Source organism: Rhinoraja longicauda, chromosome 20 (genome assembly GCF_053455715.1).
Source record: "Rhinoraja longicauda isolate Sanriku21f chromosome 20, sRhiLon1.1, whole genome shotgun sequence".
NCBI classification, from domain to species: domain Eukaryota; kingdom Metazoa; phylum Chordata; class Chondrichthyes; order Rajiformes; family Arhynchobatidae; genus Rhinoraja; species Rhinoraja longicauda.
This window is the reverse complement of record NC_135972.1, coordinates 778,002-797,136: the sequence shown is the minus strand read 5'-3', so window position 1 is coordinate 797,136 and position 19,135 is coordinate 778,002. Positions and strand designations below refer to the sequence as shown.

The 19,135-nt window shown below is 46.3% G+C and overlaps 1 protein-coding gene across 1 annotated transcript in view; it reads right to left on the bottom strand.

The window, feature by feature from the left end:
• immp2l (inner mitochondrial membrane peptidase subunit 2) overlaps window positions 1-19,135 on the bottom strand; it is a 274,230-nt gene that overhangs the window by 51,032 nt on the left and 204,063 nt on the right. The window contains exon 4 of the mRNA XM_078416447.1: window positions 9,192-9,257. Coding sequence (XP_078272573.1) covers window positions 9,192-9,257 — 66 coding nt within the window. The remainder of the gene's footprint in view (window positions 1-9,191; window positions 9,258-19,135) is intronic.

Sequence of the window (19,135 nt, the reverse complement as noted above, 5' to 3'; positions counted from 1 at the left end):
GACAAGCTGTGATGGTGGTTACACGCTGGTCTCCACACTGTGGTAGAGCTGTTATAGACCTGTCGGGTGGTGCACACTACACACCACTCACTCACTCACTCACTCCTGGAAAGGGTTTGTTCATGATACTGGACCAGGAAATGCAACAGACACAAAATGCCGGTGTATCTCAGCAGGACAGGCAGCATCTCTGGACAGAAGGAATGGTGAGACAGAGATGCTGCCTGTCCCGCTGAGCTACTCCAGCATTTTGTGCCTATCATCGATTTAAACCAGTTTCTGCAGTTCCTTCATACACAGGAAATGTGCTAACTCCTAGAGCAGTGTGGGTGTGCCCATGGCTGGTGTGAGCAGTGTGGGTGTGTGCCCATGGCTGGTGTGAGCAGTGTGGGTGTGAGCAGTGTGGGTGTGTGCCCATGGCTGGTGTGAGCAGTGTGGGGGTGTGCCCATGGCTGGTGTGAGCAGTGTGGGGGTGTGCCCATGGCTGGTGTGAGCAGTGTGAGTGTGTGCCCATGGCTGGTGTGAGCAGTGTGGGCATGTGCCCTGTGTTATGGTGTGAGCAGTGTGGGCATATGCCGATGGTTCTGGTGTGAGCAGTGTGAGTGTGTGCCCATGGCTGGTGTGAGCATTGTGGGTGTGTGCCCATGGCTGGTGTGAGCAGTGTGGGTGTGTGCCCATGGCTGGTGTGAGCAGTGTGGGTGTGTGCCCATGGCTGGTGTGAGCAGTGTGGGTGTGTGCCCATGGCTGGTGTGAGCATTGTGGGTGTGTGCCCATGGCTGGTGTGAGCAGTGTGGGTGTGTGCCCATGGCTGGTGTGAGCAGTGTGGGTGTGTGCCCATGGCTGGTGTGAGCAGTGTGGGTGTGTGCCCATGGCTGGTGTGAGCAGTGTGGGTGCTCTGACAGTCGGCCATGGTTCTCCTCCTCGACACCTCCTCCTCTCTCAGCCTCTCATTCATCCTTTGTCTTGCTTTGTTTCAGCCTCTCCCCATTCTCTTCTCTCATTCCATCTATTTATTCCTTGTCTCTCTGGGGTACATGGAAGACACAGGGAACAGCACAGATCCTGCAACTGACCAGGCTGGGAGGAATGACATTTCCCATGTACTTGGCCAAAGACAAATGTGCACAGAGCTCTTCAACTTTCTTCTGGGGATGTTTGAAACTAGTTGCTGAAACTGCACTTTAAATTGGGCCCTTCAAATGATCAGCCCATTTACATCTGCATTGTAAATGTGCCTGGAAGAAGTTTCACTTGGCTGCTTACCAAATTCCAAACTGCAGTACAGTTTGTTTCGTTGAAACTACGTGAAAAAGAACAAGCTGAAACAAGGTCAAGGCATTTAAGGATTGCTGTGATCCCACTCTTATTTTAGTACTTTACAGTAATTGTTGCTTTACAGATTGAATAATTCTCTTACTACAGCACTTGACTTAGAAATGAAGCTGACAGCTTTCATGCTGACAAGGTGCTTGAGAAGTGATGGAAGGTTAGCTTTGATGTGTAAGACTTCAGAGAAAGGGCAGGTCACATTTAATCTTTTCATCTCGCACTGCATGGCTTTTGACAACCCTTTGCTCATTGTGACTATAGGTCACATTTGCATCGCCAAGCATCATCGCCCAGCTGTATCGCCAAGCATCATCGCCAAGCATCATCGCCAAGCATCATCGCCAAGCATCATCGCCAAGCATCATCGCCAAGCATCATCGCCAAGCTGTATCGCCCAGCTGTATCGCCCAGCTGTATCGCCAAGCATCATCGCCAAGCTGTATCGCCCAGCTGCATCGCCCAGCTGTATCGCCAAGCATCATAGCCCAGCTGTATCGCCAAGCATCATAGCCCAGCTGTATCGCCAAGCATCATCGCCCAGCTGTATCACCAAGCATCATAGCCCAGCTGTATCACCAAGCATCATAGCCCAGCTGTATCGCCAAGCATCATAGCCCAGCTGTATCGCCAAGCATCATCGCCCAGCTGTATCGCCAAGCTGTATCGCTAAGCTGTATCGCCAAGCTGTATCGCCAAGCTGTATCGCCAAGCTGCCTTGTTGCTGCATCGCCAAGCTGCATCGCCAAGCTGCCTTGTTGCTGCATCGCCAAGCATCATCGCCCAGCTGTATCGCCAAGCTGCATCGCCAAGCTGTATCGCCAAGCTGTATCGCCAAGCTGCCTTGTTGCTGCATCGCCAAGCTGTATCGCCAAGCTGTATCGCCAAGCTGCCTTGTTGCTGCATCGCCAAGCTGCCTTGATGGTGCATCAGAAACTGTGGGAAGGAGTAGCTTCCTGCTTTACACCACAAGTCGTGAAAATGAGCAGAGCCTTCCATTGTTCTGCTTGGCTAACTGGGCAAGAACACAGGGGAAAGTGCTGGAACGATGACCATACAGAGATCCGTGAGGGTTGAGAGTGTAGGTGTGGATCTGTGGGAGAGATCAGATCTAGGGCCCAGAAATAAAACTTAATCATCTACATTTGCAGCAGGGAATGTAAAAGAAACATACTTATCCTTAAAATAATAGGAACACATATTAAATAGTTGCACAGACTTTACTCTGGTCCCTGCAAAACCACAATGATTACATTTCTGATGCAAAACAAAAAGATGCAGTTGTTGGAAACCCGAAACAAAAGCAGGAACTGGCAGAGGCCTCAACCTTCCCGCAGCCTCACACAGAGGCCTCAACCTTCCCACAGCCTCACACAGAGGCCTCAACCTTCCCGCAGCCTCACACAGAGGCCTCAACCTTCCTGCAGCCTCACACAGAGGCCTCAACCTTCCCACAGCCTCACACAGAGGCCTCAACCTTCCCGCAGCCCCACAGAGGCCTCAACCTTCCTGCAGCCTCACACAGAGGCCTCAACCTTCCCACAGCCTCACACAGAGGCCTCAACCTTCCTGCAGCCTCACACAGAGGCCTCAACCTTCCTGCAGGCCTCAACCTTCCTGCAGCCTCACACAGAGGCCTCAACCTTCCCACAGCCTCACACAGAGGCCTCGACCTTCCCACAGCCTCACACAGAGGCCTCAACCTTCCTGTAGCCTCACACAGAGGCCTCGACCTTCCCACAGCCTCACACAGAGGCCTCAACCTACCTGCAGCCTCACACAGAGGCCTCAACCTTCCTGCAGGCCTCAACCTTCCTGCAGCCTCACACAGAGGCCTCAACCTTCCCACAGCCCCACACAGAGGCCTCAACCTTCCTGTAGCCTCACACAGAGGCCTCAACCTTCCCACAGCCTCACACAGAGGCCTCAACCTTCCTGTAGCCTCACACAGAGGCCTCGACCTTCCCACAGCCTCACACAGAGGCCTCAACCTTCCTGCAGCCTCACACAGAGGCCTCAACCTTCCTGCCAGCTTCTCTTTTGATTTCAGACTTGCAACGTCTGCAGGGTTTTTCCCTGGTTTCATTTTGTATTGCTTTTGCAATCAGACTTAATAATCTATGTGTAGAAAAGAGCGGTAGATGCAGATTTATACCATAGATAGACACAAAGTGGGACAGGTAGCACCTCTGGAGAAAAAGGTTGGGTGACGTTTCGGGTCGGGACCCTTCTTCAGACAATAATTTATTTGGGTTGTTATTTCCTTGGCAAGTACTGAAATTGTAAAAGCAACATAAACATTTATGTACATTAAGGTGGCATGGTGGCGCAGCGGTAGAGTTGCTGCCTTACAGCACCAGAGATCCAGATTTGATGTCTGTACGGAGTTTGTACGTTCTCCCTGTGACCTGTGTGGGTTTTCTCCGAGATCTTCGGTTTCCTCCCACACTCCAAAGAGATACAGGTTTGTAAGTTAATTGGCTTGGTGTAAATGTAAAATGATCCTTAGTGTGTGTAGGGTAGTGTTAGTGTGTGGGGATCGCTGGTCGGTGTGGACTCGGTGGGCCGAAGGACCTGTTTCCGCACTATATCTCTGAATTAAAAAAACAAACATTCTGTAGTTTAAAAATATAATTTTTAGTTTTCCTTTGATATATGGGTGTTGAGCTTTATTTATGTTTGTTGAGTTCAAAATCACTTTTCAGTTAGCGTGCATTCAAAACAGGACATTTTGCTGTTTGAAATAGTTATTGCAGAGTTAACATGGGCCAAGTACAGACTTACAACACCAAGTACATGTGAGCAGCTGAGTGCCTGATTGTCAGGTGAGTCATGAGTCCTACCTGGGGAAATGCAGGTACAGGTGGCAAGTTGATTCAACTCTTTACCATTGTGATTTGATTTCCAGTTGATGTTTAAAATAAAATTAATGTAATTGTAGAATTCAGAAAGTTTCCATGCAAATGATTTCCTCCATTTGGTTTAGTTTATTGTCACGTGTACAGTGTACATTGAAAAGCATGTGTTGCGTGCTAACCAGTCACGGAAAGACAATACATGATTACAATCGAGCTGTCCACAGTGTACAGATACAGGTGAAAGAGTATAACATTTAGTGCAAGATAAAGTCAAATTAAAGATAGTTCATTCACTGCACTCTAGCTGATGAGAGGACAGTTCAGTTGCCTGATAACATCATGGTCACAATTCCATGTTTATTTATGATATAAGCCCTGTGTGTGATTATGTTTGTGGGTGATCAGCCATGATCACAATGAATGGCGGTGCTGGCTCGAAGGGCCAAATGGCCTCCTCCGGCACCTATTGTGTATGTTCACACCGTGCCAGTATATTATGTTCAGTGCACAACCACTTTTCTGAAGCACCTACATGGAAGCTGAGAAATGCAACTTTGTTGGGGTATTATAGACACTACAAGCCACAAAGACTCTTGTGCTGTTAACTGCGTGGCCTACAAAGTTCTCCAAATTTATTACTAAAGTTAACTCTGCATTTGGGAAGCCCATATTCAAACTTCCCTTTCCACAGCCTTTAAAATAAAATATTTTTATTTCCTTGGAGACGGTTAATTTCTACACCTTCTCTCTACTTTATTTTTGGGGGGTAACTTTTGGGTCTCGTTGTGGGGTGACTTTGATTCACACAGAGGGAGTTTGGTGCCTGGATCGTGCTGCTAGGGCTGGTGGTGGAGGCAGATACATGGTGACATTTAAGAGGCTTTCAGATAGGCACATGGATATGCAGGAACAGAGGGACATGGACCATGTGCAGGCAGAGAGATTAGTTTAACAGATACGAGGGTGACGTTTACGAGACCTTTGGATAGGTGCACAGATGGTGGGATATGGATCAGGTGCCAGTAGATAAGAGATGGTCTTGGCATTATGTTCAGCACAAACACCTTCTCTCTTCAGTCATTTCCAGTTTCCCATTCACTTGGTGAATGTGGTCTAACAGATGCCCCAATGCCCCACACTATATGTAATCATGTGAAATGGTCACCTTCCAATCCTCCTGCTTCTCATTCCTGCCCATTAACTTGCCCAGACTTGCACTAATTACCTCATGCAGCCTGCAGGTTCACAGGTTTTGATTTGCTGACAACTATTAGTGCATTGCTTACATTGCACACTTGTTCCTCCTTGCATAGTTATTTTCTACTTTGGACATCGCACTACAAATCCACTGCATTATTTCTGCTCTAGAAGCTGCAGCAGTTCGTCTGCTGATGAAAGTGCTGGCTGCAGGAAATGTGCTCTAATGCTCTGTGTATTTGTCTGTGGAAAACCTATTACTGTGCTGCCTTCCAGCACGGCTTCAGTTCCAGGGCATTTCAGCAAGGAGCATTGACACTGTGCTCCCTGTGGCTTCACATTGTCTTCATTTCTGCCTTTAAAGGTTTAAACTGTGCACAGAAACAGATCTGCTGAGATTGGAATTTTACAAAAATGTTAAAACCCTTGTGTGAGGATGATAAATACTTACATCCTAACAGAGAGAAGTATTTCTTGGTGTTTGACCTGTTGTTATTCCACATCATCCAAACCAACTTTATGTTATTATGTAATCCCATTACTACATTTTTCCATCCTGTGTACCCCTGTAAACACTTCTCCCATCTCCCCGCCTGTCTCCCCTCCATTACCCACATTCCTTTCAGCTCCCTCCTCGATTTCTAAGCATCTTCATAGGTTCATAAGACATATGAGCCATTCGGCCCATCTACTCTACTCTGCCATTCAATCCTGGCTGATCTATCTCTCCCTCTTAACCCCATTCTCCTGTCTTACAACAGACAATAGACAATAGACGATAGGTGCAGGAGGAGGCCATTCGGCCCTTCGAGCCAGCACTGCCATTCATTGTGATCATGGCTGATCATTCTCAATCAGTACCCCGTTCCTGCCTTCTCCCCATACCCCCTGACTCCACTATCCTTAAGAGCTCTATCTAGCTCTCTCTTCTCCCCATAAACCTTGACACTCTTACTAATCAAGAACTTTCCAATCGCCGTTTACAAATACCCACTGACTTGGCCTCCACCACCATCTGTGGCAATGAATTCCACAGATTCACCACCCATAAAGATGTTCCTCCTCATCTCCTTTATAAAGGTACGTGCCATTAATCTGAGGCTGTGCCCTCTGGTCACTGGTGAACTCAGCAGGGAACGCACAGGTGATAATTTGGCTCGGGACCTCTCTTCAGAGCACATCTGGGCTGTGGGGGAGGGGGCATTTTGTTCGTTTAGTGCCCACTACCACCTCTCCTTGTGGCAAGTGCTGAGACTTTAGAACTTATTGCAAATTATTCATTCATGGATTTTATCTAAAGTCAATTTTCTTCCCTCAAGAAATTATAAGGGAATGATACAGAGATTTATAAATGATATGAGGAAGTTGTTAGGCAATCTAATTTAAAAAGATATTGGATTTTGGAGCACATATCCCAGAGTAATTATTTCAGCAAAATTTCTCACTAATTAATATTTTACGACCTAATTTTCATATTGATACATGAAGTTGATCAGTTCTTAACGTACTGAACATGTCATGGGTCAAAAACCATTCAGGCAAGTCAGCAAAATGTTCCAATTAATTAAAATTTGAACACTTATTTCATATAATTCTCTGAAAAATGTTATTCCGAGTTACATTATTTACAGATATTATAAATATTTGAACTAGTATAGACAACAAAATGTTTAAAAATCTCTTTGAAAGACCACCATTTTCAGCATTTTGGTTGAGGTTTAGTCAATATTCCTACTTGGGCACATTGTAGACAATAAAGTCATAATTCCAGACTTGTTTTACTTTTGTGAAATGTCAGTGGCGATAATGGCGAGAACATTCTATATAATAAACTTAAATGCTGAGCTATTTTGTCCTGGAGAGGTGCAAATACATTAAACACTAGACACAGCGCAGGGACATGATACATTGCCCGGTGAAGTTTCACAAGCTGGGTGCGTGCTTCACGATGTGTAGTTGCTGGCGTGAAGGTCACTTTACTGGAGTGTGGAATATGGAATAAGCCGCACACATTCAGTCCAACCAGTCCGTGAGATTCATCTCCCCTCACCTTCTCTCATCTACCTCCAGAAACATAGCTCACTCTTCCTTCTCCGTCGCTTGTTCCTGCAGCCTACCTTCATTGTTCAGCCTTCCTCAGAGGTATCTCCGCTACTCAACCAAAGCTGCCTGCTACTGACTTTCACCAGTCGCTGAAGCAGTAAGCTGGACTAATCTCCACTCTTTGGTGGAAGAAGTTTCTTCTGGAACCTCCATGTTGGATTTCTTAATGACTAATTTACAATGAGACTTCTGGTCATGGTCTTGCAACGTGGAAACATTTCACTGCATTCACTTTATGGCAACAGTTGATGATTTTAAAGACCTCAGTTAGGTCATCCCTCTACCTTCTTTAGTTACTTCTGTGAGAGTTTGGTAGTTTTCAGGAAAGAATAAAAACAAAACTAGGCATGACCCCAATAGTGCTCTAAAGTAAATTTGCACTTAGTTCAGCAGTAACATTCTGCTAAAACGTACTGTAGTCCTTCCAGACAGACAGGAAAAGGTGGGATAAAGAAACATTAGCAGAAAACTCTGATGAAAGGGCAAAGTATTTTAAATTGGGGAAGATGGCACTCACATGGAGATTGCAACATACTGTCCAGCAACACAATCTGGGAGCTCAGCATCTCTCCACACAAGGTGGAAAAGGCCCAGCTGCCCCAACAATTACCAACAAGATGTTTATTTTATAATCATAGAGTTATGCAGCAAACAGGCCCTTCAGCCCAACTTGTCCATGCTGACCAAGCTGCCCCATCTACACTAGTCCCACCTGCCCGCATTTGGCCCATATCTCTCTGACCCTTTCCTATCCGTTACCTGATCAAATGTCTTTAAGCATTGTTATTGTTTCTGCCTCAACTACCTGCTCCTGCAGCTCGTTCCATATACCCACCACCCTTTGTATGAAAACGTTGCCCCTCAGGTTCCTAATAAATCTTTCCCATCTCAGTTTCTGTGCTCATTTCTTGATTCCCCTACTCTGGCTTTCACCCTGTCTATTCCCCTCATGATTTCATACCCCTCTATTTGATCGCCCCCTTGGTCTACTGCGCTCCATGGAATAAAGTCCTAGCCTTCCCAACCTCTCCCTGGAGCTCAGGCCCTCGAGCCCTGGCAACATCCTCATAAATCTTCTCTTCATTTCCCATTTAAAAAATATAACACATCAATAGAAAACTTTGCACTAGACCTTAGCATCTGAAACATTTATCCAGTCCATTTTAAAATGCGTTACTTTATAGATGAATTTAATGTGCTCCATCCCAGTCTGGAAAGAGTAACGTAAGAATAAACTAATAATGATAAAAGTAACTCATTTTCAGTCCATCTCTCATTTAAATCTCAATTTCAAAACTATTAGTTCTGCCACTGACAGCCATTTGGACTTTCATTTCAAGATCACCTTGCGATGTAAAAATTGCAGAGCCATGCTATTTTAATGCAAGATTTATGATAAAGGGCAATTTACTTTGTGGGCATGTTTACCGGGCATGCAATACCAACTATTAAATGGGCAAGCAATATATTACCAGTGCCGAGGATAAATTCTGCTGTTGGGAATTGTAGGAGCAGTGAATCAAAAATGAATTCAGTGATCAGAACATGGAAAACAGTTCTTTCTTTGTTCTGAAAGCAGCACAGTGGTGGAGCCTTGATAACCTATCACCATGACAATGAGGACTGCCGTGATTTTATACGTGATTAACTGCCGTCCGTGTGTAAGTGAAATGTACAGAAGCTGGTCATTATGCCACTCGTACTCACTTGATGATGTCCCCTTCAAGGCCAATCACTCGTTTGATTATTTTCAGTTCTGGGTTTTTGGGTGACCTGGAATGAAAGGACAAGGTTATACAATCTGTAACGTCCTCCACTATTCTGCTGCTTGAAGGAACTCAGTGAGATAGGGATCATTAAAGTCGTTTGGGAGCGGCTGTGCATCAATCTACAGTGAGGTTACATCTGATGAGAATCCATCTTCATCATCTCACAGTAACACATAAAAGACTTTGAGTGGCGATGAGGTTTTTGAAATAACTTCTGAGTCTTGTGATAAAGTATATCAAGAAATCATTTGTGATGGGAGCTGAGGAAAATGTAAGCATTCCTTTCAGAGATACACATGTCCATGTTCTGAAGCCTTCACTGACCTTGACCCAATGCACATGGATATTCAATTAACTAAGAATTTTCAGTACAATGTCAGCATTATTTTTCACAAAGAAATCCCTGCAGCAAAAAGTAGAGAGCAAACGGAGTATGAATGCTCTTGCAGTGATCCCACCTACACAATCCACAATGTCTCAATAATAACTCTCTGGAAAAATGGTTTCATACTGCACACAATTGTCAAATGCAAATATGAAATCTTTATTATAGGCTGTGTGAAAGAAACATATTTAACTTGAAAAATAAGCTCAGCTGCAAAGAAAATGTAAAAATTAATCTTTTTGCTCAAAATTCTGTGCCTGAATCTCTCAGGAACAGCATCAAAACATGAGATAAGATGGACTTCACTGAAATTCATGAGATATTAAATTAACGTTCACTCAATTGTTTAAGGTGCAGTTATTACCCAATGTGTACAGCACAAAACGTCTTCTGTAAGAATCTCTAGTTAAGGGCTGCTTAAATTCTTATGCGTTATTGATTGAGTTTGTTTTAGGATATATTAATTGAGCTCTGATTTATTGTCTCCAGGCTCGATCAGACCAGCTTTGAACGTCCAGATTAGACGTTTGGAAGAACTTTCTGAAATCCTGATCATCCATGGACAATGAAATAAAGGATGGAAGATGGCTCGATTGAGGAAAACAGACAGAAATGACAACTTCAACAAAAATAAAAAATACATTTTTAAAAAAGCATTGAGTCCAGATAATTTTCAGGTGCAGTGAAATGTAATAGCACTAACTAACATGGCATATAAAATAGTTGTTTGGGTCGGAAAGGTTTACAGGGGTGAGGGCCAAATGCAGGCAGGTGGGACTAGTGTAGATGGGGCATGTTGGTCGGTGTGGGCAGGTAGGACTAGTGTAGATGGGGCATGTTGGTCGGTGTGGGCAGGTAGGACTAGTGTAGATGGGGGCATGTTGGTCGGTGTGGGCGGGTGGGACTAGTGTAGATGGGACATGTTGGTCGGTGTGGGCGGGTGGGACTAGTGTAGATGGGGCATGTTGGTCGGTGTGGGCAGGTGGGACTAGTGTAGATGGGACATGTTGGTCGGTGTGGGCAGGTGGGACTAGTGTAGATGGGGCATGTTGGCCGGTGTGGGCAGGTTGGGCTGAGGGGCCTGTTTCTGTGCTGTATAACTCAATAATTGGACTGGAAATATCAGGGACTGAAATGGACAGGATTGGATTGATTTGTATTTGAGTTGATGCTTTGCAGCAGAAACAATGCAACTTTATCCTATTTGACAGGTTTCAGTAATGAGGTGCACAGCACGATGGTGCCAAGGTTAATGGCATAACTTCAGATGCAACCACCACAAGTCTGGAAACGCTGCACAGATAATGGCGAGCATTATTGGTCTCAAGCTGACTTGACAACAGATTGTGCCTCATCTCTTTCACAGCAGAGTGACCACCCTGGCAGTAGCTGTGTCCTTCCTGCAGAGCTGTGACCATTTTCACAACTTGAAAACACACATGACAATATGTGTAGGGAGAGGGATATGTTACACATGGCAATTTACAGCAATACTAGGTACCATGTCTCCCAGCATACGGGGAAATCTCCACAGGAATCACTATGATATAGCTTGTTGAGCAGGGCACACCAGCCACAACACGGCGGTGTAGACACGGTGGTGTAGACACGGTGTAGACACGGTGTAGACACAGTGGTGTAGACACGGTGGTGTAGACACGGTGGTGTAGACACGGTGTAGACACGGCGGTGTAGACACAGTGGTGTAGACACGGTGTAGACACAGTGGTGTAGACACGGTGTAGACACGGCGGTGTAGACACGGTGGTGTAGGCACGGCGGTGTAGACACGGTGTAGACACGGTGTAGACACGGCGGTGTAGGCACGGTGTAGGCACGGCGGTGTAGACACGGTGTAGACACGGCGGTGTAGGCACGGTGTAGACACGGTGTAGACACGGCGGTGTAGACACGGCGGTGTAGACACGGTGTAGACACGGCGGTGTAGACAGCGAGTGCACTGATGTGGACATGATGCTCCCCACCGCGCCCCTCCACACCAGTAAACAGCGGCCAGCACAATGGTCACCTACATGCAGGAAATGACTGGGCTGTGACAGATCCGAGCTGACCAGCACTGACATGCGAGTGATAGACACAGTGCTGGAGTAACTCAGCGGGTCAGGCAGCATCTGAGATTATTAAGGGGTTGGACACGTTAGAGGCAGGAAACATGTTCCCAATGTTGGGGGAGTCCACAACAAGGGCCCACAGTTTAAGAATAAGGGGTAGGCCATTTAGAACTGAGATGAGGAAAAACCTTTTCAGTCAGAGAGTTGTGAATCTGGAATTCTCTGCCTCAGAAGGCAGTGGAGGCCAATTCTCTGAATGCATTCAAGAGAGAGCTAGATAGAGCTCTTAAGGATAGCGGAGTCAGGGGGTATGGGGAGAAGGCAGGAATGGGGTACTGATTGAGAATGATCAGCCATGATCACATTGAAAGGCGGTGCTGGCTCGAAGGGCTGAATGGCCTCCTCCTGCACCTACTGTCTATTGTCTATTGTCTATCTGTGGAGAACATGGATAGGTGACGTTTCACACCGTGCTGGAGTAACTCAGCGGGTCAGGCAGCATCTGTGGAGAACATGGATAGGTGACGTTTCGGGTTGAGACCCTTCTTGAGTCTGTCTGAAGAAGGGTTCCGACCCAAAACGTCACCTGTTCCTTTGCACCAGAGATGCTGCCTGACCCGCTGAGTTACTCCAGCACTCTGTGTCTATCTTCAGTATTAACCAGAACCTGCAGTTGTTTGCTGCACCTGTTGTACAGGTGTTTACTGGGTTGTATGCTCATGTCCAGTGTCTGCTGTAACGGTGCTGGGAGCGGTCTGAATGTCGAGGTCACGTCCCCACATTCTCCAGCTCAATCACACGATATGAGTGGAAGATACCAGCATGAACACACAGGTATCAAGGTGCTCACTATTTGATGCAAGGTGTTCATGATTTGGAATGGAGGTGTGCAATAGAATCTTTTAAAATGATTTTGATGAAATGCTGAAATGAGCAAAGGAGGAGCAGAATGGAGCGAGAGATTGAGATGAACTGGGCGGCTGCTACAATGAGCTGGCACGGGCACAGTGGGATGAATGGCCTCCTCCTGTATAATTACAGTGCTGATTCATTGCTCCAGTTTAGCCCAATGTTACTTAAGAGTTAAATTGGACAAAGAATGGAACTCCTTTTCTGGAATTAATAAATATATTCAAAATGTGATGTTTGACTTTAATGCTTCTCTAATTAAAATCTAGTCCCCTTCTCAACTTTCAACTGATTTAAAAGCACTATCCAGCCAAGAGTTCAATACTTCACAATTTCTGACATTAAAGTTGTTATAAAATCCTTCACTTGTCCACCTTGGACAGGCGGCACTGCTGGCAACGGCTGTGGAGGGGAAGATAGAGTGGGGGGGGGGGGAGAGTGGGGGGGGGGGGGTGGGGGGAGGGAGAGTGGTGGTGTGTGTGTGGGGGGTGGGGCGGTGGGGGTGGGGTGATCAAGATAGATCAGCCATGATCGGAGTAGACGATGGGCCGAATGGTGTCATTCTATTCCTATTCCTTATGACCTTGTGACGTTATGGGCCCAACCCACTCCACTCCACCACTCACGCCCAGAGGGCCAGACACTGGAGCCTTGCATCTGGCATAGAAACATAGACAATAGGTGCAGGGGAGGCCATTCGGCCCTTCGAGCCAGCGCCGTCATTCACGGTGATCCTGGCTGATCATCCGTACCCTGTTCCTGCTTTCTCCCCGTACCCCTTGCTCTGGACAGTATGAAGCCTGGGTGGGTGGGAGGATCGGACCTCACTAATACAATCACAATGTTCACATTCATTCATTAGACTAAAACATCACGATGTTTTTAAATACATTTCCATGTTTCATTTTGTTGGGATTAGTTTGCAGGTGATTTTATATCTGTATTTAGCATCAGTTCTATGTGACTTCAAGTAGTCATTCCACAATATTACCTACGATTAATAGTTTAATCTTTTAAATGGCTGGGAATAATTACTTAATTTGAAGCATCACCTGATTTGGTCACTGTATTTACGAGAATAATTAACCTTGTGGATTGCTTAATACTGTAACATACAATAATTATAATGGCATTGAAGTAGGTTTGGCTGCTTGTAGGAATGTGATGGGCTGACACGTTATCTTGCATTTTGTCACACGTTTTGATTTATAAAATCGCACCCATTGCAATCATCACCACCTTTGATGGGTTTGTTTCTGGAACAGTAATGTCAATTCCCGACCATCATTTACTGGCCACTTGGATGGGGTGTTCAGCAAGAAGAGGTCCACTTCTCTCCTCAACTGCTGGGGCCTGTTGGTGGGGCCGATCTAGGTAGGACCTTGCAAGATGCTGCCTGCTCAAGATGTTCATAATGAAAAGACCAACGTGATTACAAAGTTATCTTTTCCTTCCTTTACACGTTGTTAATTTTGATCGAGTGGGCAAGCCATATATTTGATGAGGGAGCATGTAATAATGGAATAATCACTTATGACATAGTAGCAATTAGGCCATTCGGTCCATCAAGTCTATTCCGCCATTCAATCATGGCTGATCTATCTGTCCTTCTCAATCCCATTCTCCTGCCTTCTCCCAGTAACATTTGACACCCGCACTAATCAAGAACCTGCCAATCTCCACTTTAAAAATACCCCATTGACTTGGCCTCCACAGATGAATTCCACAGATTCGCCACCCTCTGGCTAAAGAAATTCCTCCTCATCTCCTTCCTGAAGGTGTGTTCTTTAATTCTGAGGCCGTGCCCTCTGGTCCTAGACTCTCCCACTAGTGGAAACATCCTCTCCACATCTACTCCATCCAGGCCGCTCACTCACTATTAATGAGGTTCCCCCTCATCCTTCCAAACTCCACTTGTGACTACTGGCAGCTCTTATCTCCACAAGACACCTTGCAACTTGAAACTAGAACCAGTCAGCTGGCGATACCCATCCTCATCTGCTATCCATATGCTTTAGAAAATACGTTCTACAAAAAGATTAACATTTCAGGCAGTTTCCTACCACAATTTTATCCTTACACAAGACCAAGGTGATTGTATATCAGTTCACAAAAATAAAATGATATTCGAGTTTGAGCTAGGGGCGTTTTTAAATTCTGCATTGAAAATGAGTCTTGTTGCACCTAAGGTGGTTCCTGTCAGTCAGTGAAGTCTCTGCTTTGTTGGCACTCATTGCCACTGCACTTTGGTTGACAGCCGGAGTCACTGGCAGTGCAAGATGCCAGTCTGTTAGCAGTAGTCAATGCCACCGACACACTGCACGGGTACACACCATGTGTGCAAGTGCAACTCTGACACACTGCACGGGTACACACCATGTGTGCAAGTGCAACTCTGACACACGTCGGCAGCTCGTTAGAGAATCACTAGCCTGTCATTACATCGAAGATAGACTGGAGATAAGCTGGAGTAATTCAGCGGGACAGGCAGCATCTGTGGAGAACATGGATAGGTGACGTTTCACAGAGTGCTGGAGTAACTCAGCGGGTCAGACAGCATCTGTGGAGAACATGGATAGGTGACGTTTCACAGAGTGCTGGAGTAACTCAGCGGGTCAGGCAGCATCTGTGGAGAGAAGGAGTGGGTGACGCTTCGAGTCGAGACCCTTCTTCAGACTGGTGTCAGGGGAGAGGGAGGTACGTAGATAAGGAAGTGTACAGACAAGAGAGTGTAAGGTGTGAAAACAGGACAAAGGGAATGGAGATCAAGGGAAATGTAGAACAGATCATTGTTAGTTGGGAGAAGATAACAACAAAGCAACAGATATAGAATGTAGTTGGAGACATTAACTGGTGGGAGAACTGTGAAGGGGGAGGGGATGGAGAGAGAGGGAAAGCAAGGGCTATTTGAAGTTAGAGAAGTCAATGTTCATACCGCTGGGGTGTAAGCCACCCAAACGAAATATGAGGTGCCGTTCCTCCAATTTGCGCTGGGCCTCACTCTGACAATGGAGGAGACCCAGGACAGAAAGGTCAGATTGGGAATGGGAGGGGGAGTTAAAGTGTTTAGTAACCGGGAGATCAGGTAGGTTTAGGCGGACTGAGTGGAGGTGTTCAGCTAAACGATGGCCGAGCCTGCGCTTGGTCTCGCCGATATACAGGAGTCCATACCTGGACCAGCGGATACAGTAGATGTGCAAGTCAACCTCTGCCTCAGCTGGAAAGACTGTCGTGCTCCTTACACTGGTCCTCCCATCGCTACAGCGAAGGTGCTGAACAAGAGGGGAAGGTCACACGTACAAAGCTGACAACTAAAACGGAGCTCGCAAATTAAATCTCCATCGTATTCCAACGATGTTACACGACTCAGCATAAACGGAAATCAATAATCCTGGCAAGAATTCTCACGATGTCTATGAAAGTGCACAACTGGTGTAATGCTCCCTGGTTCCCCACTGACCAGAGCAAGCTGGATACCTAGACATTAGGGCTAGGAGAAGGGTCTCGACCCGAAACGTCACCCATTCCTTCTCTCCAGAGATGCTGCCTGACCTGCTGAGTTACTCCAGGACTCTGTGAAACATCACCTATCCATGTTCTCCACAGATGTTGCCTGACCCGCTGAGTTACTCCAGCACTCTGTGAAACGTCACCTATCCATGTTCTCCACAGATGCTGCCTGACCCGCTGAGTTACTCCAGCACTCTGTGAAACGTCACAATACAATACAATACAATATATCTTTATTGTCATTGTACCCAGGGGTACAACGAGATTGGGAATGCGCCTCCCATACGATGCAATAATTTAAGTAATTTAGACAACAGCAACCCAACGAAACAATTGTAACAGTTTTAGACAGGGTAAAGTGCAAGGAGATCTGTGCCGGATCACTGTGCGATGTGACCATCCGGCTCAGCAGGACCGGTTCATAGCAGCTATGGCCCTGGGGATGAAGCTGTTCCTGAGTCTGGAGGTGCGGGCGTAGAAGGCCTTGTATCGTCTGCCCGATGGAAGGAGTTCGAACAGACTGTTGCAGGGGTGTGAAGAGTCTTTGTGGATGCTGGTGGCTTTTCTGAGGCATCGTGTGTTGTAGATGCCCTCCAAGTCTGGTAGCTGTGTTCCGATGGCCCTCTGAGCTCTATGGACTACCCGCTGTAGAGCTTTCCTTTCTGCCTCCGTGCAGCTGAGGTACCACACAGGGATGCCATGCGTTAGGATGCTCTCTATGGTGCAGCAGTAGAAGGTCGTCAGCAGCTGTTGGGGTAGACCAGACTTTTTCAGTGTTCTTAGGTAGAACAGTCTTTGCTGTGCCTTCTTGACCAGCGCAGCAGTGTTATTGGACCATGTTAGGTCCTCCGAAATGTGAGTGCCCAGAAACTTGAAGCTGGACACTCTCTCCACACTGTCCCCGTTGATAGAGATCGGGGCATATTCCCCGTTATGTGACCTATGGAAGTTGATGATCAGCTCCTTGGTCTTGGTGGTATTTAGGGACAGGTTGTTATCCGAGCACCAGTCCGCCAGGTTCTGCACCTCCGCTCTGTATTTTGTTTCATCACCTATCCATGTTCTCCACAGATGCTGCCTGACCCGCTGAGTTACTCCAGCACTCTGTGAAACGTCAACTATCCATGTTCTCCACAGATGCTGCCTGACCCGCTGAGTTACTCCAGCCTTTTGTGTCTACCTAGACATTATGTCATTTCACATATTATCAAAGTTCATTAAAATGAAAACTCTATATATATTAGAAAAAAGCAGATTTCACAATACTTAATCCATAAAATCAAATTCCAACTTGCTTGGAATGAGCTTGACCCGGGCACACCACAAATTGTTGTTCATCTTCCTTTAATTTAAGAGCTAAATACACTCGTTTAATGCAGATCAATGCAAGTAGACCATGAGGTAATTGGAATAAAAGCCCACTTAATTTTCCAGTTGCGGTAGTAAATTATTTAAAACATGGTGCTTAATATCAGAGGATGGAGGTTTGGAGCTGACTGCTGCAGGGTAGAGGCGAGCTGAGTCCAGCTCCACGAGCAACAACAGCATCCCATAATTCACCAAAGCTTCATGTCTGGGTGGAGCCGCTACTACAACACAACATTGGCAGCAATACAACGACAAGTCAATAGACAATAGACAATAGACAATAGGTGCAGGAGGAGGCCATTCGGCCCTTCGAGCCAGCACCGCCATTCAATGTGATCATGGCTGATCATTCTCAATCAGTACCCCGTTCCTGCCTTCTCCCCATACCCCCTGACTCCACTATCCTTAAGAGCTCTATCTAGCTCTCTCTTGAATGCATTCAGAGAATTGACCTCCACTGCCTTCTGAGGCAGAGAATTCCACAGATTCACAACTCTCTGACTGAAAAAGTTTTTCCTCATCTCAGTTCTAAATGGCCTACCCCTTATTCTTAAACTGTGGCCCCTGGTTCTGGACTCCCCCAACATTGGGAACATGTTTTCTGCCTCTAACGTGGGCGGCACGGTGGCGCAGCGGTAGAGTTGCTGCTTTACAGCGAATGCAGCGCCGGAGACTCAGGTTCGATCCTGACTATGGGTGCTGCACTGTAAGGAGTTTGTACGTTCTCCCCGTGACCTGCGTGGGTTTTCTCCGAGATCTTCGGTTTCCTCCCACACTCCAAAGACGTACAGGTATGTAGGTTAATTGGCTGGGTAAATGTAAAAATTGTCCCTAGTGGGTGTAGGATAGTGTTAATGTGCAGGGATCGCTGGGCGGCACGGACTTGGAGGGCCGAAAAGGCCTGTTTCCGGCTGTATATATATGATGATATGATGATATGATGAACGTGTCCAACCCCTTAATAATCTTATACATTTCGATAAGATCTCCTCTCATCCTTCTAAATTCCAGTGTATACAAGCCTAGTCGCTCCAGTCTTTCAACATATGACAGTCCCGCCATTCCGGGAATTAACCTAGTAAACCTACGCTGCACGCCCTCAATAACAAGAATATCCTTCCTCAAATTTGGAGACCAGAACTGCACACAGTACTCCAGGTGTGGTCTCACTAGGGCCCTGTACAACTGCAGAAGGACTTCTTTGCTCCTATACAACTCCTCTTGTTATGAAGGCCAACATTCCATTGGCTTTCTTCACTACCTGCTGTACCTGCATGCTTCCTTTCAGTGACTGATGCACTAGGACACCCAGATCTCGTTGTATGTCCCCTTTTCCTAACTTGACACCATTCAGATAATAATCTGCCTTCCTATTCTTACCTCCAAAGTGGATAACCTCACACTTATCCACATTAAACTGCATCTGCCATGCATCCGCCCACTCACACAACCTGTCCAAGTCACCCTGCAACCTCATAGCATCTTCCTCACAGATCACACTACCACCCAGCTTTGTATCATCTGCAAATTTGCTAATGGTACTTTTAATCCCTTCATCCAAGTCATTGATGTATATTGTAAATAGCTGCGGTCCCAGCACCGAGCCTTGCGGTACCCCACTAGTTACTGCCTGCCATT